A 26,123-nucleotide genomic window follows, 5' to 3' on the forward strand; every position below is an offset into this window, starting at 1 on the left:
TTCTGAAAAAAAAAAAAAAAAATCATTATGTTGAGCAATACTCCAATGTTCTTTAGTAAATGTTTTACAAAGGGTTTTTGATGAGTATGGATTGGTAACAGACATTCTTCGGCCGCAGGGGGGGAGACGGGGGCGTGTAGGTTCTCTGTATTTGCGGAATCGACGTATTTCCGTATTTCCCTGGACCCAAAGCACCACAAATAAGGGAGGATTATTATATATGGATATCAGATGTTTTCTTCAGGACATTGGCTTCCATCCTAACTAGTCCCCAAACTCCTTACTTGTGGCTGGAGGAAACAAGTTCCTCACTGTACATGGAGGATTCCACTCCAAATCTTGTACTTGAAAACTGTATGCCAGCTGCAAGAAAGCAGGGCAAGGACTAATGGGTGTAGGAGCTACAATCCAGGATGAAACATCCCAGATGCATAATTACATCAAGTACAAGATCTGAACCCAAATGAACCCATAACTGAAGTGGCTGATATCAAGAAGTCCTACCAATGGCTAGAGAGGGCTGGCCTGCAGGACAGCACAGAAGCTCTGATCCAGGCAGCACAGGAACAAGCCCTGAACACCAGAGAGAAAGAGGCTCAGATCTACCACACCAGACAAGACCCAGGCTGTAGGCTGTGCAAAGAAGAAATGTTACGTCCCCTGGGAGTAACCCGGCTCGAGTCTAGGGGTGAGGGATGGGGACGGTAACAAAAACTGGACACCAAACATAAAAGGAACACAGTTTATTAAAATAAATGGAAACCTGTGTCCTGAAATGAGAGATTCAATAATTAATGTGCTGGTTAAAGAAAATACAAAACAAAAGGGAGTTGGAACCTTGGCCAAACATAAAATAAGTCAGGGAGACTGCTGACCCAGCCATGACGACCGTCGGAGGCAGCAGCTCCCTGCTAAAGGCTGCATAACCAAAACTACCTAAAGAACAGAAATGAAACAAAGCCCGCAAATCAGAACTACCAAGGTCCAACCCCACACTAACACAACAAAACCCAGCAATCTAAGATTGCTGAGGAAAAAAGGGAGTAAAGGAGACAAACCAAAAGCAAAACCAGCACCACACCAACTGAAACCCAGCCTGCTGCTCTGCTCCCTGCCTGGCTTGGTGGGGCCACCTCTGTCTGAAATAGACACCAGGTGGCAATTGAGGGAGATTGGCCACACCTGCCAGGTGAGCGAAAGGGAACTGGATGGAAAGGAGGCCAGGCAGCAGCAAGGCGTAACAGGAAACAATCCAGCACATAACTGCAGGGTGGAAGATGCTGACTGGGAAAGCATACATGGAGCGCCACAAACATGTAGCTGGAATAATATACAGAAACATGTACAGAATATGGACTGGAAACCCCAAAGTCAAAATGGAAACACCTCAGAAAGTGGTAGAGAAGGAGAGAGCAAAGATCCTGTGGGACTTCCAGATCCAGACGGACAGGATGTTAATGAAGAACCAGACATTGTGGTGGTGGATAAAGAACAGAGGAAAGCCGCTGTGGTGGATGTGGCAGTACCAAGCCATGGTAACATCAAGAAGAAGGAACATGAGAAACTGTAGAAATACCAGGGACTCAGAGAGGAACTGGAGAAAGCTTGGAAGGTGAAAATGACAGTGGTGTCCGTGGTAATTGGAGCACTCGGGGCTGTAACCTCCAAACTGGAGGAGTGGCTACAGCAGATCCCTGGAAAGACCTCAGACATCTCAGTCCAGAAAAGAACAGGAACAGCTGAGATACTGCAGGACCCTCAAGCTCCCAGACCTCTGGTAGAGGACCTGAGCTAAGAGAAGAAACCACCAGTGCAGGGTGAAAAAATAACATTTTTGTGCACACAAACCTTTTGTTTAATAAATGAGCATTATTAATCACATTAAGGAAAGTCTAAAAACATATACCTACACTGAAGACTAACATAGATTAACAATTTAATGTTATTTTAGAAAATGTTGAGTATTTAACATACCAATTCATTTTATTATTTACACAAACAAGTTTTAAAGTAACTTTTACATTCTCTTCATCAACAACTCAGCAAACAAATTGAGTAAATTAAATTACATATTGATGAGATCCTATTTTAAGAAATTGACAGCAACGTAATCAACAATAAACTATTTCACAGAATGGTGTTGGTTTAAAGTTCCCCTCCAGTCCTTTTTGGATCCACTGTAAAATCTTTCTCAGTGGTCTGTTAATGATTCTGTTTTTAGCCAAAATAAAAAAAACTTGTGTTGTTTTCTAGGGCATAGTTTCTGCAGAGCGGCAGGAGATCATTAGAATCTACCTCTGAGCTGTGAGCAGTACATTTGGCCCAGAGTGAAGCAGACTTGATTTCCCATCATTCCTCTGTCTACACTCTCCTGCTACCTTAGAGCAGCACTTTTTTTTTTTTGTTTCCCACGCCCACATTACTTATAGAGTCATACCATATGTTACATCATTTTTTTTTCATCTTGAGCCAGGGTATCGTAATTTGTATTTTTATAAGATTTTGCTAAAGAAATGTGCAAGTTAGCTATGAACACAAGAGTTGCAAACTCGCCATGCACACGTCATTCAAAAATCAACAACTTCTAGCTGCAGCATGTTTTCCCTAGTAGCTTACAGATGAAGTTAGGAGACCATAGATGAAAATCCCTATGATGAGTTTTCATTTCCAGCTGTGACTAAATGTGTTTTTTTTCATTCAAGATGGTAGCCTCTTACCAAGGTCAAAGGTCAACAAAACTTCTGTAGTCTTTTTTTTAGACTTAAGATGTTGGCATGTGTGTGAAACTTTGTGAAGATTGCTTTAAGAAAGGTTTCCTTTTACATGCCGTGGGAAAATGTGAAAATCACCAAATCTCACACTTGGCCAAAAAATGGTTGTCATGCCAAAAGTTGTGTGGCCATCCAATAATAATTTCAAAACCTTCTTTTGATAGCCCCAACACGTGTGTTTTAGTTTTATTAAGAGTATTTTGGACATTTTTTGGGGGCGGATTCATAAGCGATGTTTGGCCTTTTCATTTTTTTTACAGTTTCACCCACCATGATCTCATCGTCTTGGGGGGATCAAAGATGGGTGGGGCTTCCTCATACAAACATGCAATAGGGAGAAGGGGAGGGTGTCTGTATTGCAGTGCGCTGCGGGGGGTGGACTACCTGCCAGTGGCCCTCCTCCTGTGGCCGCTGCATGGATTTGCCCCTCCCCTCGATTTTATTTGCACCTTAGACATTTAGGACCCTTGGTGGGGGGGTGCTTGGACATCACTGCCAGCAAACAGTCGATGTCCTTTCAGTGCCCCTTCCGCCAATTTTAACCGCACCATAGACATGTAGGGCCGCTGGTGGGAGGGTGACGGGGCATCTCTGCGAGAAATCAGGAGGTGCCCTGTTAAGGCCTTCTCACCAATTTTAACCGCACCCCTTTAGTACACACACCTCTAACACCACAAACATACACTCTAACAAGCAAACACGCAAGCATCACACAAGGAAGGTGGGACCTTCGACCTTCTGTCCCCTACCCCATCCCTGGCGGGGGTGCGGGGAACCTCGGCCTGGTGGTCTGGTCTCTTGGGTGCCGGTCTCCTGGGCCTGGCGGTCTCCTCCCCACGCCGGGAGTGGGATCCCCGAGATTTAGCAGGGGATCAATCTACATCGGAGCCGGGGGGTGTCCAGGTCTCGGTGGTGCGGAGTCCGGTCCCTGCTTTCGAGAACTAGTCCTCTCCTTAACTCCATCAGTGGGTGTGCCTGGTCGGGCCTTGTTTACATCACTCCTTGGGGCCTCTGTTTCTCTTGGGTTCCCCTCTGCTCGGCGGGGGTGGGCGGCCCCTGCCCTGCTTCCCCCCTGGACCTTCGCGGTGGGGGCGGGCGGTTGTCTGGAGTGTGGGGTGGGTTGCCCTTGGGGGGCCCTGGCTCGTACCTGGGGTGGGGCGGGGGGGTCCTCTGCGCCGCTGGGTGGTGATGGGCTGCTCCTCGGGGGTTGGGGGGCTCTCCGGGGGTGGGGTCCCGCGTTGGCCCTCCTGGCAGGGTGGGGGGGCTGCTCCTCTGGCTGGGCTGGGGCCTGCACTCCCCGCGTTCCTGTGCCTTCCTGCTCTTGGGTGTGGGGTGCCTCTGCGGCGGTCCCGCGTGCCCCGGTCTGGGTGCTCGGCGGGATTGCCCGGCGGGCGGTTTCTCTCCGCGACTCCATAGCGGGTGTTGGGGGGTCTTGGCTGCAGCTGCTGCCCCGGCAGGGGTCTGGGCGTGGGGATGGCCGGGTGCTCTCCCCCTGAGTACATTCCATCACCATCCACCTCAGCGAAACATAAACACTCACCTGAGCACAGGTATCAGCTCACCTTAGCACTAACCGTTTGTGTGATAGAATGAAAGTCTTTATCTGAATGGGTTTGTATGATGGAGTGTGTGAGCTGCTGTTACAGTTGAATTGAGTACACGTGTAGTATATGTATAGTATATGTGAGTATGTTTAGTTTAAATGTAGAGACTATTTTGGCCAACAAGTGTGTGTGTAACTATAGAGTGTGTGTGTAGACAGGCCCCGCCCATTCTAGTTTATCACTTAGTCCTGGTTGTTTTATGATGTTGCTTCCCTCTGTTGCCATCTTCTTCTTCCCCTTTATTTTCAATTGTCAAAAATGTTGCAGAGACCAACAGACAACATTTTAAAGTGCCTTTTTTTTTACAGATAAACAGACAAAAAAGTTGGTTTAGTGCTTGTTGACCCTTTAATTACATGGATAAAATATCTCTTTTCTAAAATCTTTTTATGCAACCTTTCCACCTGGTTCTGCCCAGTTCAGCACTTTAGCAAGGCTTTTCCTCTGTGAGCCTTTTGAGGCCTTTTCTTCTGCAATCACCGTCTAAGTCATGTCCAAAAATTGGGGCTAATTCACACTGCACATCCAGTGGTAACTGGGCCTTTTACCTAGGTAAAGCCAGTCATGACAGCCAATCACTGCAGTCACAAAGAACAGAGCCGCAAGAATAACTACAGAGGAGATAAGAGGGATTTGACCCTGTGTAGATGCTATTTCTAATGAGGTCAGATATTGATTGCTGGCCATGCAGCTTCTACAATTTTTCTGCCTGTGGAGCTTATTCTGACTGGGACTGTTGGTCGTAATGATCTATGCTGTGAGCAGATTGTGTGTGCTTTAATAAGCTCTGTAGGGGAAACAACTCATGGCAAGATCCATGCTCTCCTCGCATTACTGAGCACTCAGATTGTACTTCTTGCTACCTTCCTGTTTGTGTCCCTCCTGGATCTCATCCCTGTTCCTCATTTCAAGTCCTCACCAGACTCTTAGGATTGTCATAGTTTAGCCTTTTTAACATCACACCTAAAAAGACATGAAGCAATAAAGATCTTGTAAAAGATGGTTTTGTTAAAACATCCAGAAAAATGTTAAATACCAGTTATTGCTGAGATTTCATTAAGAACTCATTAAGAGATCGTAGCCCTGCTGCAGTGGATCTGCCCTCAGAAATGCAGTTCACTTGTAGGCTTAACATGATGTTAAAAAATAATTTGTCAATTGGGATTACCACTTTTAACACAGTGTAAAAAGTGAAACGTTGTATCAATTAACAAAAGTTCTGTAATTTGACACATTTAAAATGATTAATCAAATCAAAATTTTTAGTTGATGGTTTTCTCAACTTAAAAATTGAATTTGACACTAAGTAGTTTACTATTGTGGTGATCAGCATAATAAAACTCTGTCTAAAATAAATATATATTTTTTAAAATAAATTCTGTGATTGAGATTTTGATAATTTAAAGACATAATATGGCATTTATTTGTAGTTTTTGGACAAAAGCGATCTTTTATTTTAATAAATGAGGCAGAAGATGAGCGTCGATCCGACAACTGCAGCACAGAGCGAAAGATCCGCTGGTTTGGGCGGAGAGGAACGGAGCTGTTTCCTGAAATCCAACAGCGAGGAAACCAATCATTATTATTTTTTGGGATGGGGACTGACATAATTTTCTCTACAACAACAAGCACTGGCATAGTCTAAAAATTGCGGAACCTCCGCGGTTCACCGTAAAGTCCCTCCTGCTGATGTTATAAAGACGAGCAGTTCAGAATGGACGGACACACCTCCACCTGAGAGCAGATTCCAGCCAACCTAAAATCCAGCTGGATCAAACTTCACCAAAAAAACGTTTTATTATTTTTGACAAATACAATGAGGAAAATGTATAAGAAAAGGGAAAATACTGAAAAAAAAGAAAAAAAAAAACAGAATTCCAGGAAACTTGTTAAATGGACAGCAATACTCTTCGCGGAGAAATTCTTAGGTTCCAAAGGGTTTAAAATAAATGGTCTAAATGTAAAATTTTGACTGTGATTTCATGTTGAGAATATTAGCAGATAACAAGTGGCTGGCAAACACTGTAAATAAAAAAATTTAATTGCAATTAATTTTTTCCATGTTTGCAATTAACTATTGAACTTTTTTATGATAAATACATATATATGTGTGTGTGTGTGTGTGTGTGTGGAAAACAGTCTCATAGATATTCATAGCTACATGTGGATACGAACCATTTTGAACACGAAGGCTAGAAATGTGTGTTTACACGCCTACTTTGTGAGCACAGCTTCACTGTAACGGCTCTTGCAGCCTCAAGAATGTGCAGTGGACCCTATTGCTGTCCTGGTGTTGGCAAGCAGTGTGGCGATGTTCTTGTGGCTGAGCTGGTTTTTGGTATGAATAGATTCTCAATTTACTGTCAGTAGCTGTGCTTACATGTGCAAAATGTCCTCATTCAGATCAAAGATTGGATTAGAATAGAACTGTGCACATGGGTCTGAAAAATGTAATTCGATTGTAACAAACGTTTCCATGCGCCACACGGTTGATCAGAATAAATCATGTTGACAGGCGCAGAACTGTCTAAAATACTGTTAATAGTCGTAGAAGAAGAAATAGCAAGTTTCTTTGAAAACAAAGATGCTGTATAGAGCGAGATGATCCCCTGAACGTGCTTTCATTATTATTATTATTTTTAAGTGACTTTTTGCTCATAATTTTCTAAATCCGTGCAGCAATGTGCATCTTGGCTGCATGTAAATATCTAGGAATAAGATAATTCTTTATTTTGTGTCAACATGATTGGAAACATATGGGTTTTTTGTAGATTCTCAGGACTGTTTGGAGTGTGGAGCAGAATTTCCACATTCAAAAGTCGCCTCCAGCTCACAAATCCCAAAGCTGCTCAGAGACACAGTTCTCCCGGCAGACGCGGTTTTCCTGAGTCAGGCAGGTCTCTCACGCAGAGCAGCCAGACGGACTGCGGTCCGAAGCTCACACCTTAACAACGCCTGGACTCTGACCAAGCCTATGTCTTGCCCTTGTTTATTAAATCAGTTGCATATGGATCCACACAACTCTGCCTCGTCCTTACAGAAGACTACGCCAGACTCGGATCCAGCAACGGGCGTTCCCTCTCCCTCTCCCTGAAGGGGATGAATGGAAAACAGCATTTTCAACTACAACAGGACATTACGAATACCTTGTCATGCCCTTTGGTCTCTGTAACGCTCCCTCCGTGTTCCAGACTTTTGATAATGACGTGTTTCTTGACATGCCCCACAAACATGTCATCGTTTACATTGACGACATTTTGATCTATTCCAACACTATCGAGGAACGCGTCTCGCACGTCCGTCAAGTCGTCCAACGTCTCATTGACAATAAACTATATGTTAAATTGGAAAAATGTGAATTCCACAAAACATCGGTGTCCTTTTTGGGTTACGTAATAAATGCCCAGGGAGTGGCCATGGATCAGGGCAAGGTGGACGCGGTACTTCAGTGGCCTGAACCCGCGTCAGTGAAGGGGCTCCAACGCTTTTTGGGGGTTTGCCAACTTTTACAGGCGGTTCATCTGTGGTTTCAGCTTCGTGGTGGCTCCTCTTACCTCACTGTTGAAGGGCTCTCCCAAACAGCTGAAGTGGACACCTGCAGCCACAGAGGCCTTCAAAACCCTGCAAGAACGCTTCTCCCAGGCGCCCATCCTCCATCATCCTGACCCTTCACTCCCATTTGTGGTTGAGGTGGACGCCTCCAGCTCCGGAGTGGGGGCCATACTGTCACAACGGCACGGTAATCCACCCAGAATGTTCCCCTGTGCCTATTTTTCCAGGAAGTTGACAGTTGCAGAACGGAATTACGACGTGGGTGACCGTGAACTGCTGGCCATGAGAGATGCCTTTTCGGAGTGGAGACATTGGTTGGAGGGAGCCTCTCACCCATTCACGGTTCTGACAGACCACAAGAACCTAGAGTACGTCAAGTCCGCAAAGAGGTTGAATGCGCGTCAAGCCCAGTGGTCTCTGTTCTTTTCCTGATTCAACTTTCAGATCACGTACCGACCTGGCTCCAAAAATGGAAAGGCCGATGCCCTCTCCATCTGCATGAGCCTTCAGTGGAGGAAATTCAGGTGCCTGAAACCGTAGTTCCTGACTCCATTATTCTAGCTCCCATTCAGTGGGACATCATGACTGAATTGGTTGAGCTGAACAATGCCTGTGCGCCCCCACCATCCTGTCCGGCTGATCGTACTTATGTTCCTACCTCTCACAGAGACCGTGTGCTCCATCTAGTGCATGACACACCCGCCACAGGACATCCAGGTATGAGCGCCACACAGACTATCATGCAGAATTAATTCTGGTGGCCCACAATGCAGGCTGATGTGGCCCAGTTTGTGACCCACTGTTCTTCCTGTCAAATGACTAAAACTCCACGTCAGTTACCTGCTGGATGTCTAGAACCTCTGCCCGTTCCACAACGCCCTTGGTCGCACATCGCTATTGACTTTATCACTGATCTGCCACGATCTAAAGGCAATACTGTAATTTTATCTGTGATTGATCGTTTTTCTAAAGCATGTCGTCTCATCCCATTGCCAAAGCTGCCCACTGCCATGGAGACCGCCGAGCAGTTATTCACTCATGTCTTTCTCCACTACGGACCACCTGAAGACATCGTGTCAGACCGTGGACCCCAATTCACCTCACGGGTCTAGAGAGAGATGTGCAAAAGCTTGGACATTAACGTGAGTCTCTCTTCAGGTTATCACCCACAGTCTAACGGTCAGGTTGAACGTCTCAATCAAGAGGTGACACGATTTCTGAGGACGTATTGTAGCACTCATCAAGCGGATTGGAGTCGATACTTGATCTGGGCTGAGTACGCACAAAATTCTCTAAAGAAAATAATAATAATAATATTATTACTAAGCAATATCTTCTGTGTCCTGTGAAATGACAGGAGATAACGATGCTAGCTACTGCTGCTAAGGACTTTTCTGAGATCCAGCAACAAAAGCAAACGCAAAGCTCTCATCAAAGAAGCGTGGACATGCAGAACATATTGCTTAGTAGACATTGAACTTTGGGGCTGCAAATGGCCCCCGGGCAGCCAGTTTGAGACCTGTGCCTTAGAGAAATATTTACCCACTTTTAAACAAATGTGATTTTTTATAATTTTGATAAATAATATTATCTGATTTTATCTATATTTGATTTTATGTTCAGCACTGATTCACTGGAATCAATGTAACAGCTCAACAGAAGGAATTTGTGGAGACTCACGTGGTCCATCAGCTCCCTGACCATGCCGTTCCACTGGCCGGAATTCTCGTCCTGCACTCCATATTTTCCATCTTCCACCAGACGAAGCTCGTAAGTGAAGCCAAGAATGCTGGCCAGCTCTCTCAGCAGGTCTATACAGAAGCCTTCAAAGCGCTCGTTGCCAGAAAGAGGTGTGTCAGACTTCTTGAACATCACGTATGGCTCCTCCTGTTAAACAGAAGAGAGATGGAATGAAACTAGAGATGGCACATATGGAACAACTGGGGGATCAAATCATTTGAAACAATTCTTGCAAAAAAGATTTGATCTAGTGGATTGCTTGAAACAACTCACTACAGCGAGATCTAGTGGCCAAAAAAATGATTTCAAAATTCTGAACTTAATAAACTGGTAGAATCCTGCTGACCTGCTTTTCAAACAATGTACAGTAGATATTCCAGATACTTACAAATAAACAACAATGAATACATGATAAGATAATTAAAATGTGTTTCTTAAAGAGTACAAATGAAAGATGAATGGATTTGAGTACAGTTAGATACACCTACAGATCCTAATTACACTCAGCACTGGGTTGCTTTGCGCTCGGATTGAATGAAGCAACAGGATATTTATATATGTTTTTAGAAAATGTGTAAAGGGAATGGATGACTCAGTTGACTGAGTGTAGGACTGTAGAACCCCTCACAGGTTCCCCTTCTCCTTTAAACTCTAAAAATTCATTTTTTTGTAAAAATAATAATAAAAATATGTGAATTATTATAGAATGAAACTCAAAATGATCTTTGCAAGCTGAACATACCTTGTACCATACATGAGAAACACCACAAACAAGATTAACTGAAATGGTCAACAGCCAATCAGAAGGCTTAACATTAGGGGTGTAACGGATCACGGATGATCCGTGGTCCGTACGGATCAGCAGCCACGGTTCGGGACACACGTGGTCTGCGGATTGGGTGTATTTTATTCTGGTAGGCGATGATTGGTGGAAAAAAAAAAGCAGGTGTCTATTCATGTGAGCAGGACCGTTTGCGCATGTGCACAAGGCAAATCAAATAGCGTTAGCAAGCATAGTGAGCAGAGGACTAGGAGAGCAAGAACCTGAGCGGCCCCCAGCATCATTCAAGTCAATGGTGTGGGAGCACTTTGCTTTTCCAGTCAGTTATGATGACGGTGGGAAAAGATTGGTGGACAGAGATGTTATGGTTTGTCGGCACGAGGGCGCGAGGAAGTCTTACCAACATGGTAATAGTTCAAGCATGATTACGCACATGAAGCGACATCAGCCGATGGTGTCACTGACCATAACGACGGAAAAAAAGGCAACCCAGCGATTAATCCCTGCCGCATTTCAGCAGCCTTTCCCTGTAACATCACAGCAGTTTCAAAAGATAACAAAATCCATCGAGGTGTTTATAGCGTCAGATATGAGGCCATACTCCCCCGTGGAGAACAAAGGATTTAAATATATGTTAAAAGAACTTGAGCCTCGGTACAAAATCCCCTCGCGCACATTTCAGCAGAAAGATCGTTCCAGAACTTTCTGAATAGGAGAAACACAGAGTGTTGGAGGATTTGTTGCTCTCAACACAGACGGGTGGACATCTAGAGCAACAAAAAGCTACGTGACGGTGACTGCTCACTTCATCACATCAGAGTGGGAGATGAGAAGCCCGGTGCTGCAGACACGCCCTCTCTATGAGAGTCACACCAGCTCCAATCTAGCGCAGGTACTGACAGAAGCAGCAGCAGAGTGGAAGTTAGAACGGCCCAAAGTCAACATTCCAGTGACCACAGATAATGCCAGAAACCAAGTTAATGCAGTTTATGAGGCAGGACTGGGCCCTCAGATAGGATGCTTTACCCATGTCATCAATTTAGCATCCCAAAGGGAACCAGATGGACCGTCTACTTGGGAGGATCAGAACGGTGGCTTCATATTTCCACCATAGCTCAACAGCAGCCCATTTGCTGAAAACCAAACAAGAAATGCTTCAGCTGCTCATCCACAAGCTCATACAGGATGTCCCAACGACATGGAACTCCACGTATGAGATGCTGGAGCGTTATCTTGAATAGCAGGCAGCTGAATTCTCAGCGCTTACTGACAGTCCTCAAAAAAACATCAGAGATATTACCTTATCTGAAGAAGATGTGAAAGTGGCAGAAGAGGTCCTTCAGGTGCTCAAACCCCTCAAAATGGTTGCATCTCTATTGAGCACAGAATCTGCACCATCTGTGTCCATGATCCTACCCCTGAAATCAAGGATTTTACAATCCTTGGACCCAAGAGAGGAAGACTACATCATCACAAGAGATGTCAAGCCTGCAATTAAAGAGGATCTGGAACCCAGGTACACTGATCCCCCTGATCTACCAGATTCTCTTCATAGATCAACTGCACTGGACCCGAGGTTCAAGTCTCTGTCCCACCTCAGGACTGCACTGCGCCTCACAACTTACTCCAACCTCACAACAGAGATTGTGGCCATGTTTGGCACTAAAGCGGACTATGATGAAGATAAGGTAAAAAATAAATAAATCAATTACATGAATGTTGTTCTCCATTATAGTTTTTGCTCTATGGCTTTGAGAGATTATAAAAATATGATTATTTTGTAGCAAATGCTATTGATACAATTAAATTAATGTAAATATGAAACACTGAAAAAATTTCTCATATCAAATCATTGTTCCAGGCAGCAGCAGGCATTCCAGTGCTTTTAAAAAAGCATGGAAAAATGCACCAATAATCCATGAACAGCAAAAGCTGAATTGTGTTAAAAAAAAAAAAAATATAAAGTAAACATTGTTTGTAGGAACCTTTAAAATGATTGGCCAATAAACTGTGATTATCAACAACAAAAAACCAAAATGGTTTATTGTCCCCCTCCGATTATATTATTTTCTATTTTAAAATAATTCACAGTGCTATTTTAACCATGATCATGCAATTTTTAACCAAAATTAAAAAAAACGTAGACATATTTTCTGTGGAGCTGCTGGCGTTCATTAGAAATTCCCATCTGGGTTGTGGGTGGGATTGTTGGCGCAGAAATTAGCTCTCCTAATTTCACAGCTTTCCTTCATTTACACTAGCTTATAGCACTTTACAACCCCAAGCTAACATTAACATTGCAAAAAAAATTGCAAGAAATATCTTAGCTATCCAGCTGTACAATTTGGAGCCAGATCCCGGGCCAGAAGAGGGAAACTAAGATGATAATGAATCTATTTGTCTGGAGGCATCTGAACAGAGCGGGTAAGGCAGACTTTGACCTGCCCATGGCAGCTGCTGCGTCACAAACCTGAGCTTTTTTAAACCACAGGTTTTTAATTTGCTCCTGGCCCATCACCTTTAGAATAAAGAAATACCTAGGAATGCAGTTTTTATTTGAAAATATTTTATACAAGTCCTCCATCAGCACAAAAAATGCTACAGGAAGATGTTAAAAACATCAAAAACCCAATTTTCATTGGAGTGAGTCTCATAAAAAAACAGAGAAAGAAATCCCCTACAAGAAATAGTTTTCATTTTGTCAAATGAGATTCCCCACAGTGCTGCCTTTCATGTAATTATAATTCCAGGCCAGGAAGCCTGGAAATAATCTGATGATTTGAAACAGCTGGTGGAATACAATTCATTTTATCTCAATAAATAGAAGAGATTTAGTATTTATAAAAATGCTTATTTTAATAAACCAGCAAATGCATAAAAACAACAAATGTACACGTAAAATAATACATATCTCAGTCCCACACTTAAATTTAATAAAAACACATCAGACACAGTATGAAGTGTCAAATTTGTTGTCCCTGCCAGACTTTGTATCCTTCCATTTGTCAGTAGTTATCAGTTGTCCGTTAGCAAATGCTTCCACAACATCAGCTTCATATATCACATTTTGTATACTAAATTAGCCAAACAAAACTCAGTTTTTGTCATTCATAACTACCTTAGCACAACACTGGTGTCCGACAGTAGCTACTAGCTAAAAAACGACACTTCACCTCCACCTTTCTAGTCCACATCAACAACGCTTCTTCATCACTTTTTTTTTTCTTATTTTTTTCACGCCACTGGGATAACTCCATGTTGTTGCAGTGTTTGTTTTATTTTAATCCCCTCACTAACGGGACCAGTAGCTGTCAGTTATTACACACCGTCAGCGGCTTTGTCACTAACTGTGTGACAGCCTGGTTCAAAGATCTATTAATGTAAAAAAAACACCAGCCACAGGTTGTAACAAAGAGGCGGGGGCGTTTGGATCCACATTTTAATAGCGAACACAAACAGGCAAGGACAAGGCAAGACGTGGTCAAAAACAGGCAGGAGTCGAGTAACAGGAATTGAGCATGGAATAACCGCTTGGACTGATTGCAGAGCAAAAAACAAGACCTCACACTGAGCAGAGCTCAGTGACTGTCTAAATACTGTAGTGATGAGCTGATGGGAAACAGCTGGGAGAGCCTGGGAAGAGGGAGCAGAGGCTGATGGGATATTGAGTGTTGTAATGGCACAGGGAGTGTCAATACTCTGCTGATGGTTCCCTCTGGTGGCCAAACGGGGGCATGGCAGCCTGAGTCCTGACAGAGGTATTTATGCATGTCCAACTCTTATTTTTAAACCATTAAACACAGGAAAAACTGAACATTTGAATTCTACTCACAAGGGGGTGACCATAAAGCTTTGGTTCCCCCCAGTGCTGTGGGGGCCCTAGGCAATTGCTAGTTTGCCTGTAGCAAGAAACACATCTGTTTCCACTGGAGTTTCAGAACGTTCTGGAGCATGCGCTTTAACTTTCCATGACTAAATGAAACCATGTAGCAACTCTAAGGTCACCAGATTCAGGTGTCCAGAGATCCCAATCATACAGGTTCGACTGTAAAGAAAGAAGTGATCTGCTGTGCCGTCCATCTGTGTGTGTGCGCATGTTTGTCTGCAGGTATTTATTTCTATATGTGGAGTTGTATCTGTGAGCGTTTGTCTTTTCTATTTGTGTATAAATGTATTCCTCTCATCAATACTGGGATATGTGTAGGAATAAAGTGAGGTGTGACCATCAAAAAAAGGATCCTGGTGTCCTTGCAGGAAGCTGGCGGCACGCCCAGGCGCCTCTTTCTCTCTCATCGTATGATAAGAGATACTGATGAACGGACACAAACACACAGAGCTAGAACAGAGACAAGCTCTTTGTCCACACGAACAGCTGTGGAGATTACTAATGTCTTTTTTCATTCTACTTCCCCTCTGCTGCTGCCTCTTTAGCAGCTGAGCGCACTTCCTCTCATCCATGCCTGCTTCCTCCTCCTCCTTCCCCTCTGAACCACAGCTCCATGAACCATCTGTCTCTGTTCGCCTAAAACCTGTTCTTGCACCGTGCCCCCCATCTCTCCATCAAATAAATCAGAAAAAAAATCCCCACGCAGGTGTTGTTTATGGTTCAACTACCCTGGTTGCAACCAAAAGAAAAAAATCCCACAAGATTTCCTACAGCTCCGAAGTATTTAACCATTTTCAGCCAATGAGGCATTTCTGAGAAAATGGTAAATAACAGCAGCAAACAAAACAGGCCGTTTTTACTTATCTATCCTTTTCCTTCAACAAAATGCTTTGAAGTGCATTGATGATATCCATCTCTTCTTAGTATTTCTTTAGTACCGTTTTTTTCTTTGCATAATGACTTATTTCTTAAAACAGAAATTACATTCTCAAACCACCCTGACATTTTTCCAAACCTCTAAGCATTGGAGCACGTTTTATACCATTTATGAAATTTCATATGCTTTGCTTATCTGCAAACTATTAAATAATAAATCCAAAAGTTTAAACAACTCCTTAAACCGATGGTCCCCACCTTTTTCAGGCTGCAAACCGGTTTACTGTCAGACACTATTTTTACGTACAGGTCCAAACGGGACCAAAGATGGAGTTTAATATTCTGAAAAACAAAATTTTTTTTAAATGAAAATGCTACTACATTAAATGTATTTAAAAAAAAGAAAATATTGATTTTTCTTTGGTAGATGATGAAGATTCAATGAAACAAAGTTGTTTTGTAGAAGCTATTTCTGATTTAAATAAAGGCAACATTACAGTTTTTTTTTCTCTGATCAAATGCAATTATAAAACTAAGAACTCAATCCACACTGATCTTCTTTCAGGAAAAAAAAGATGCATCATATTTTATTTTTATAAAAATCCTTAATTCATTGTGTATATCTTTTCAACATGAAAGAATATTTCTGTGCCAATTTTGCAATAGGAAAAATCTTAACTGTCCACATTACAAGTTTCCCCAGAAACAACCTCCATTAATCAGCAACTTTATTTGATTAATCTTTTTTCTCTGAAAAATTTTTACAGTTGGTTTAAACTTTGTGATGAAAATGTTCCCTTTAACATCAAAAGTGAGGCTAACAACCGGACACTGACTTCAGCCGTGACCGCCTTTTGAAATTTGATCAACAGGTGAAGGTGATAGCGATGGCAAATAAGGACATCACATTGAGACAAATCTGCACAATAATCCAGCAAGACAATGCCAACATCAACACCATCATTGTTGCAACAGTCAACAGTGTATTGCTGAGCATGACACAACTCTACAGCAGGTGTGGTTGTTGTTTTTTGTGTTGTTTAAATGATAGTTTTTTATTTCTATCATGCGCTTTATACATTTTATCTGGGAGGAAAATAAACATAATTGAACATAATAATAACATATTTTACACTTATAAATATAAAACATTTTTTTTTACATCAGATATTCGTTTTTTGCATGAGTTTACAGTTATTGATAAGTTAAATAAAAGAACAAAACGACCTAAAGAGCCAATAGATCCCGATGGTTCTAAGATCTCTGTGTGAGGAGCTGCAGTTCTCTGACGTCTCAAAAGAATCATGACAGGAGAGGATTCTCTATTTATTGGTTTACTTTTTGGACTGTTTGAGATTCATTGTCTCTGTGAAGATTAAAGAAAGAGATTGTTAAACTATGGTTGTGTGTAGCTTTCTGGAAAAGCACAGATATTTACGTTTAGATTGCTTCACTTTTTCTGTTAGTTTACAAACCAACCCCGGCCCCCATCAGAGAAGAAAACGCTTATGTGGCCCTCACAAGAAAAAGTTTGGGAACCCCTGTTCTACAGGGTACTGTTTTATAGAAACTAGAGCTGTCAGGCGATTAAAATTTTTAATCGCGATTAATCGCATTTTGTCTGGAGTTAACTCGCGATTAATCGCAAATTTACATGTGGCCTTTTTTTAAGGAAAAAAATGTGTGCTTCATGGAATTTAGCAGTTCTACAATAATTATGAAAACAAGAATGACAAAATTAATAGTTTTCATCAGAAATACTTTATTTTGTAACATTGTATTGAGATAAACTTTCTTAACAATAAAAGGCTGTAACATAAAATGCCTAACAAAAGCCCAAGTGCAAGTGAAGGGCATTTAATTCAAAACTTCAATCAACGTTCAGTAAAATAAAATAAAAAACATCAAAAATAAAATTTCCATAACACTTTCATGTTCATTTTTTGTCAGGACCAAATCTTTTCCTCCTCTGCTGAACTGCAGTAATAAATGAAATAGAGATAGTGAGAGAGAGGCTTTCCCTCCGTGTGTGCTTTGCTACTGTTGTTGCTGCTGTCAGTGTAACTACCGCCCCTCCTCCTCTGCTCAGCGCAACACTCACGGCACAAACACATATTGACCAATCACGTGCGACATGCGGAGAAAAAAAGGGAGTGAGAGAGAAAAGACACGGCTTCCGGCTCCCAGCGAGGAGCCGGCTCCCGTCGTTCACTTCAAAGAGCCGGTTCAAAGAGCCGTTTCGTTCGCGACCGACCCATCACTAGTGGTACTGGACGCGAACCGGAGCCGGGTTAGGGTGCAGGAGCTCTCCAGGTCCTAGCGCCGGGCCTGTTTTAGCTAGCAGCTCGGAGGTTGGAGAGCCGCCCGTGATCTAGTGAGAGCAGCCTGTGAGTTAAAGGGGGGACGCCCGCGCACGGTATGGAAAGGCACGTATGAGAAAGTCCGCGATTAATGCGTCAAAAAAATTGTCGGCGTCAAGCACGTGTCAGATTAATGCGTTTTTAACGCGACAAATCTGACAGCCCTAATAGAAACACATGTGGAGTGAAAGAGCTGTGGTAGCAGTTTTTACATGCAGGTCTGTATTTGTTGAGCTGTTTAGAGTGAAGCAGTGGCTCACATGCCGTTCCTCAACGCTATGGAGGAAGTTTTTCAGCTTGGAGGTGGAAGTTCTGTGTGAATTCACAATCAAATAATTCTCCTCCAACACTGGATGCTGCTTGTGACGAGATCACAGCAGAACAGTGCAGTGGTCCGTTGCTGCGAACACGTTGCTACCTCCCTCATCGGACTGAAAGGGAGGAGATTCAGTGTGATGCCAGTGAGAATCTGTGTCCGACGGCAGCGGGAAGAGGCATAAGAAAATGGAGAGATACGACCAGAGTTACTTCCATTTAGCAAAACACTTTCTGTACTTTGAGTTTTATTACAGTATCTTTGACTGTTCAGGTTATTTGACTTCTTTTTCTTTTTGTTCTGACTGAGAAAATGTACCACAACAATCTCCTGGCCAGTGTGAGTTCATAATGTGTTCTTATTTTCTAGTCTCATTTTCAGTTTGAATCACTTTTATCTTCAGTCAGCTCAACATGAGGGATCAACATTTTCATGGTGATGTGACTTAATGACAAAATGTCTGAACATTTTGGTCTGCAGGACCAACAGAAAGCTAAAGAGAAGACATATTTTGAGGGCACCGACACTTTGACCGATATAAGAACTTAATTTTGGAGCAAAGATGAACTGTTTTGCTGCTGATCCATGCTGTTGTCCTGCAGGAGATGGCTTATTTGGAGGAATAACCAAAGGAGTTTTGAGAACGTCCTTTTGGATAAAAGAAATGGGGCAAAGTCATTGCTTAAGAATGCACCATTTTGAAGGCTCTGTCCATGGAGAAGACCCAGGACACACTGGTGAGACCACATCTCTTGGGTGGCCTGTGAATGTCTTGAGATGCCCCCTAAGGAGCTGGAGGAAGTGGCCGGACAGAGGAAAGTCTGGGCATCTTTGCTGAGTGTCAGGGTTATTTCTAGGACAGCCGAAAAGAGCAAACTCAGGAGTAAAGAGGAAAAAGTCAGTTTATTTGATTCTCGTGTGTGGCCAGTCACTACTGTGACACCTCCGGACAGCAGGGGGCGCTGGATCCCGCAGAGCCTCCAGCGAGGTGGAAAGGGTATCCGAGAGCGGCGAAGAAGACGTGCCTTGATGCAGGAGTTGAACGAGGAGCCGTGGAGAGGAATCGTGGCGAAGAGACGTGGCGAAAGATGAGGGGGCCGTGGAGAAGAGTCGTGGAGAGAGGCGAGAGGCGAGGACTCGTGGGGAAGAGTCGGCTGCCTTCCGAAGCGATGCGTTGCTGGACGTAAACAGAAAACAACTGAGACGTTCCGGCGGAGAGTGGAGGATAGGAGAGAGCTTAAGTAGTGGCAGTAGCAGGTGAACGGCATCTCAGGTGATTACTCCGACCGGAAGCCTGGCCAAACAAGGTCAGAGCAGCTGCAGACATGACAGTACCCCCACCTCAACGACCGGCACCCGACGGTCGACCAGGCTGATCGGGATGCTCACGGTGGAACTGGGAGATGAGATCTGGGTCCAGGATGAAGCGAGACGGAACCCAGGAACGCTCTTCGGGACCATAACCCTCCCAGTCCACCAAGTACTGGAGCCCCCGCCCCCGTCGACGGGAACGCAGGAGGCGGGGCACGGTGTAGGCAGGACCACCATCGATGAGCCGAGCAGGAGGTACCAGAGGACTGGAGCAGACAGGTTTGACCCTGGAGACATGAAATGTAGGGTGGACACGGAGAGGTCTGGGTAGGCGCAGCCTCACAGCCACAGGATTGACCACCTTTGCCAAAGGGAAGGGTCCGACGAACTTGGGGGCCAGTTTCCCGTTTTCCACTCGCAGGGGTAGGTCGGCTGTGGACAACCATACCTTTTGGCCGACATGATACAGAGGTGCTCGAGTCCATCTTTTGTTGGCTGCAACACCATAAGCCTTGACAGTGCGCAGAAGCACTTGTCGCGCTTGCCTCCAAGCGCGTTGGCACCGTCGGACCGAAGCATGGGCAGAAGGAACTGACACCGACACCTCCTGAGAGCTTAACAGGGGAGGTTGGTTGCCGTACACCACCTGGAGAGGGGACAGTGTGGTGGCAGAAGACGGGAGAGAGTTATGGGTGAACTCCGCCCAGACGAGGTTACTGGACCAGGACGAAGGGTTGCGACCACATAGGAGCCGCAGGGAGGTCTCCAGTTGTTGGTTCAGTCACTCACTCTGGCCGTTAGACTGTGGATGGAAACCAGAGGACAAACTGACAGAGACATTGAGGAGACTGCAAAACTCAGACCAGAATCTGGAGGTAAACTGCGGCCCCCGGTCTGAGACTTTGTCTCGGGGGAAGCCATGGAGGCGAAACACATGCTGGAGGAGGACTTCAGCCGTTTCTTTGGCCGACGGAAGTTTGGGGAGAGCAATGAAGTGAACCATTTTGGAAAACCGGTCCACTACGGTTAACACAACAGAATTACCGTCGGAGAGAGGCAGCCCAGTGACGAAATCCATGGAGATGTGAGACCATGGGCGTCTGGGGACCGGAAGTGGATGGAGGTATCCTGCAGGAGGACGATTAGTAGTCTTGACTTGAGCACACTCGGGGCAGGCAGAAACATACTCCCGGACGTCCTCCATTAGAGTGGGCCACCAGAAGCCTTGTTTGACAAGTGCGTGGGTGCGCTTACGGCAAGGGTGACAGAACAGACGAGAGGCATGGAACCAGTCTAACACCTTGGACCTCAGTGTCTCGGGAACATAGATGCATCCTGTGGGACAAGCAAACGGAATTTCGGCTCTGACATTAGCTACCGTTACCTCCTCCTCAATGTCTGTGGTGAGTGCAGCCAGTCTAGCAGATCGAGGCAGGATAAACTCTGGTGGAGACGTGGTTGCCGGTTCCTCTTCCCTCCTGGACAGGGCATCTGCCTTAGTGTTCTTGGACCCAGGCCTGTAGGACAAGGTAAAATCGAAACGATTGAAAAAGAGGGACCATCGGGCTTGGCGAGAGTTGATCCTCTTGGCAGATCTGAGGTATTCTAGATTCTTGTGGTCAGTGTAAACAGTGAACGGAAGTGTGGCCCCCTCCAACCAGTGGCGCCACTCTCCTAGTGCCTCTTTTATGGCCAGCAGTTCCTTGTCTCCAACATCGTAATTCGACTCTGCCCTGGACAGACGGCAAGAGAAAAAGGCACATGGGTGAATCTTATGGTCATCACTACATCTTTGTGATAACACAGCGCCTAAGCCGATGTCAGATGCATCCACTTCGACGATGAACTGTCTTGTGGGATCAGGAGTAGTGAGCACTGGAGCCGAGGTGAACAGGTCTTTTAGTTCCCGAAAGGCTTTTTCAGTTGCCTGAGTCCAAGCGAAGGGTCTCTTTGACGATGTGAGGGCATGTAATGGAGAAGCCACACGACTGTAGTCTCTGATGAACCGTCGATAGAAATTGGCAAAACCCAAAAACCGTTGGAGTTGTTTCCGGTTAGTGGGTTCTGGCCAGTTAAGGACGGCTTGGACTTTGTTTGGGTCCATCCTCACCTTACCCTCCGCGATAACCATGCCCAAGAATGATGTGGTGGAAGCATGGAAGTCGCACTTCTCTGCCTTGACGTACAGTTGGTTTTGTAGCAGTCGGCGGAGGACAGCACGAACGTGCCGAATGTGTTCGGCCATGGAATGAGAGAAGATGAGAATGTCGTCTAGGTAGACAAAAATGAATCTGTTTATCATATCTCCCAGGACATCATTAACAAGGTTCTGAAAAACGGCAGGTGTGTTGGTAAGACCAAACGGCATGACTAGATACTCAAAATGACCGGAGGGGGTGTTGAAGGCCGTCTTCCATTCGTCTCCGGCTCTCATCCTGACCAGGTGATAAGCATTGCGCAGGTCCAGTTTGGTGAAGACCTTGGTCCCCTGGAGAAGGTCAAAAGCAGAAGACTTAAGAGGAAGGGAGTACCTGTGGTAGATGGTGATCTGGTTTAGGCCTCTGTAGTCGATGCAAGGCCGCAGTCCCCCATCCTTCTTTTGGACGAAGAAGAAGCCTGCACCGGCTGGTGAGGGAGACGGACGGATAAGGCCCGCCGATAGTGACTCTTGGATGTATTTCTCCATAGCAGTCCTCTCAGGGCCTGACAAGGAAAATACACGACCTCTTGGCGGTGACGTACCTGGTAGCAGGTCGATAGGGCAGTCGTAAGGACGATGAGGTGGCAACGAAGAGGCCTTCACTTTATTAAACACCTCCTTGAGATCATGGTACACAGCTGGAACCCTGGATAGATCAGGATAAGTCTCCACCACAGTGGTAGTAGGTCCTGTTGACACGGCCTCCACAGCACGAAGGCAGGTGTTAGGACATCCTGAACCCCAACCCATGACCCTTCCAGACAACCAATCAATGTGAGGGTTGTGGTCCTTTAACCAGGTTAAGCCCAAAAGAATGGGTGAGTCAGTGCTTTTGATGACATAGAATTTTATTAGTTCATAATGGTTCTCGATCTGCATCTTAATAGGTTCCGTGACCGATCTGCTGACTGTGATCAGGTGTCCATCGATGGCCTTGACCCGAAGTGGTTGAGGGAGGAGGACGGTTCTGATGTCCCAGCTCTTCACGACATCCTCAGACATGAAATTGCTGTCTGACCCGGAGTCGATGAATACAGTCTCTGGATACACCCCTCCTTTGATGTGGAAACGAGCCCTGGTCAGGTGACCGGACTTAGCAGAGGAGGACAACGAACAGCTCACAAAGGTCCCCTCCTTGCGTGTGGAGCCTGGTCTTTTGCTGTACATGCACGGATCAAATGACCTGGAGAGCCACAGTATAAACACAGGCCATCCTTGAAGCGTCTCTCTCTCTCCTCCTGGGAAAGACGAGTTCGACCCAGTTGCATTGGCTCCTCCTTATCCGCTGGATGACGAGCCCATGGTGACTGTCTGGGGGAAGGAGGACGTGGTTGGGAAGGGCTGTGAAGGTCAGTCCTCCGTGGTCTTTCCGTTCTCCTCTCCCGGATCCGCCTGTCGATACGGGAAGCCAGGGTGATAAGTCCGTTGACTTCTCGAGGTAGGTCGCGGGCTGCCAGTTCATCCTTCACATGCTCAGAGAGCCCCTGGTAAAACATGTCGAACAGGGCGTAGTCATTCCACCGACTGTCGGCTGCCAGTGTACGGAACTTTATGGCGTAGTCGTCGACGGAGTCCCTCCCTTGGCGTAAACGGGACAACCGCTGTGCTGCATCCTGTCGGGGTGCTGCTGGATCAAAAATCCTGCTCAATTCAGAAGAAAAGTTCCGGTACGAGGAACACACAGCAGAACCCCGTGACCATTCAGCCGTGGCTCACTGGGCTGCTCGCCCAGTCAGCAGGGAAACGACGAATGCCACCTTGGTCCCCTCATCGGAAAAAGAGGAGGAGTGTAGCGAAAACTGGATCTCACATTGGGTCAAAAAAGTCCGACATGTTTCTGGGTCCCCACTGTATCTCTCAGGGGAATGTGTATGGGGTACGTGTGGAGGACGACCTCCGGTGTCAGCTGGAGGGACCTTGGCTGAGACTGTAGCCCTGTCGAGTCTTTTGGTGATCTCCTTTATCCCGGAAGACAACTCACCCAGCTGTGCCTGATAGGTGCACATAGCTGTCTCCACTCGTGTCTTCCACTCCTGAGCTGCCTTCGGGTCCGTCATGGCCAGAACGTTCTGTCAGGGTTATTTCTAGGACAGCCGAAAAGAGCAAACTCAGGAGTAAAGAGGAAAAAGTCAGTTTATTTGAGTCTCGTGTGTGGTCAGTCACTGCTGTGACACCTCCGGACAGCAGGGGCGCTGGATCCCGCAGAGCCTCCGGCGAGGCGGGAAAAGGCGTCCGAGAGCGGCGAAGAAGACGTGTCTTGACCTCCGGACAGCAGGGGGCGCAGGATCCCGCAGAGCCTCCAGCGAGGTGGAAAGGGTATCCGAGAGCGGCGAAGAGGACGTGTCTTGATGCAGGAGTTGAACGAGGAGCCGTGGAGAGGAATCGTGGCGAAGAGACGTGGCGAAAGACGAGGGGGCCGTGGAGAAGAGTCGTGGCGAGAGGCGAGAGGCGAGGACTTGTGGGGAAGAGTCGGCTGCCTTCCGAAGCGATGCGTTGCTGGACGTAAACAGAAAACAACTGAGACGTTCCGGCGGAGTATGGAGGATAGGAGAGAGCTTAAGTGGTGGCAGTAGCAGGTGAACGGCATCTCAAGTGATTACTCCGACCGGAAGCCTGGCCAAACAAGGTCAGCGAAACTGCAGACATGACACTGAGACTGCTGCCTCTGCGACCCAGTACTGGATGAACGGAAGAAGATAGGTGGGTGGATGGATGGATGGATCCAGTGTATTTGCTGAACCATTTTAGACTGTTTAAGCAAGAGAACAAACAGCTTTGATAATGTCATTTTTAGCTCAAGAAATGAGCTAAAGTTATCATAGACTGTATAAGAATTACTGGACTGAGCAAGCCCCCCTACTTCCGTGTTCCATATAGGAAGTACCACTGGGTTGCAAAAAGACCAAAGTCCCATTGACTTACATTGAGAAACAGACAGTTATTTCTCACTCATTTTATATGTCAGAATAATCATTCTTCCTCTGCTGCTTTCTGCTTAACTTCTGTTTTCTAATCCTAATTTTTTAAAAATATTTTTTTTTCCATTATCACAAGTTATTAGAGTTATAAATTGACCAATCAGATGGCTCAATAAGCGTTTGTGGGTCTGACCTGGAACGTGTGGGGGGTTTGATTGACAGATGACGGGTAGCCAATGGGAGCAGACTTCATCAATGAGTCCGTGAAGACCTTTTAACACCTACTTTACAATTTAACAATGTACCAATCATTGTCCTACTGTTGTTTTTCTCAATGGAATGTACCGATGCAGCAGTTTAAAACAACAAGAGGCGCATGCTGTCGACATTTTTAGATGAGGATTTACTCTGGAGAAATAGATTTCACTCTGAGGTTATGTGTTTGGACTTTTTTGTTTGTTTAACGTTCGTTTTTCTTTATTTCTCTGTTTTGATTGTAGCTTATAAATTATAAGTTGCGTATCATACGCTCCTCCATAAAATCACCAACCAAAGATTCATCTTCTTCACTTTTCCAGCTTGCAGCCTGAATTAGACGCAGCCGTCTGAGGAGCGCGAGACAAACTTGAAAGGACCTGGTCGTATTTTCAAACAGAAAAAAGATCCAGCTGTTCACTTGTTGGGATGGTTATTTATTTTAAATACCACTGAACGCGCTTCTCACGTGATCAGACTGTAACGTGGCAGCACATGTGAAGTGACAAGCTGCTGCTGCGCGCGCCGTTCTGCAGCGGCGTCACCCAAATGCTCCTTTTAGACAAAAAGGAATAAATGTAAGTAAATCCAAAAGGACCGCTGACAGAATCAAATGTTGGAATGGTTCTCCCTCAGAGACTTCAACAATGACTTGTACAATTCTCCGGCGTTATTAAAGTAGAAGCTGTTTACATCCTCCGGTCTCGTGGTGGAGGCGTGACTCACAGAGACTCAGACCAATCGCTGAAGATGGGTGGCAGACGTTTGCAATATGGCTATAGCCGTTTCAGGAAGTGACGGTGAAAGCGGTGGCCTACTTTCACGAGGAGTGGAGGTAATGCATTTCCAATGGGGGGGGGGGCCTCATGGCTCGAGAAGTCCAGTATTTTTACAGTCAATGAAAGTGATGAAAAAAAAGTAAAATTATTGTTGATTGGGAGCAGGGAAAAAAATCCTGTTTGAAAAAGCTTGTAGTTGTTTCATACAAGCTACAATCAACAGATCAAAGTCTCTCTGCTCCGCCTTACTCGTATGCATCCACTTGCAGACAAATGGATTAATGTATGTCTTTGTTTTCCTCGTTTGAGCTGGTACCCAACTCAAAACTGTACTACTGAGTAGCTGCAATATTGCTCGCCATTTTTGTTGCACTGGAAATGTTAGCCAGTGGGAGACAGTGTTAAAGAAAGGGATGATGGGAAGTCAGCAGAGGCTTATGTAGCCCTGTCTTTCTACGTCCACACCAAGAAGAGGCACCAGACGCCTCAAATCTGTGGCAGACCTTGTTGCTCTTTATTTTCTTGTAACAAAACAGAGGAAACTCACATTAGAAAAACAATAAATATAAAAACTCAGAGGACAAAACTGCTACGCTGCTTACTTTGTAACAAAACAGAGGAAACTGAGCAAAAAGGGCAAGCCCGCGAAGATTGCATGAGAGCTACAGTGTCCCAAGAGGGTAAAAAAGGAAAAATAAAGGTGCAACAGCACCAGCCACAGGCCCTCTACATCCACCCCTTTAGCGATTGATGGCGTCTCTGCCATCAGCCTTT

At 45.1% G+C, this 26,123-nt stretch overlaps 1 protein-coding gene across 3 annotated transcripts in view; it reads right to left on the reverse strand.

Moving 5' to 3' along the window:
• grik2 (glutamate receptor, ionotropic, kainate 2) overlaps positions 1–26,123 on the reverse strand; it is a 382,659-nt gene that overhangs the window by 122,719 nt on the left and 233,817 nt on the right. For all 3 annotated transcript variants that reach the window (XM_024267614.2, XM_024267615.2, XM_036215863.1), the window contains one exon: positions 9,608–9,814. In XM_024267614.2, coding sequence (XP_024123382.1) covers positions 9,608–9,814 — 207 coding nt within the window. The remainder of the gene's footprint in view (positions 1–9,607; positions 9,815–26,123) is intronic.

This window comes from Oryzias melastigma, linkage group LG16 (genome assembly GCF_002922805.2).
Source record: "Oryzias melastigma strain HK-1 linkage group LG16, ASM292280v2, whole genome shotgun sequence".
Classification (NCBI taxonomy): Eukaryota; Metazoa; Chordata; class Actinopteri; order Beloniformes; family Adrianichthyidae; genus Oryzias; species Oryzias melastigma.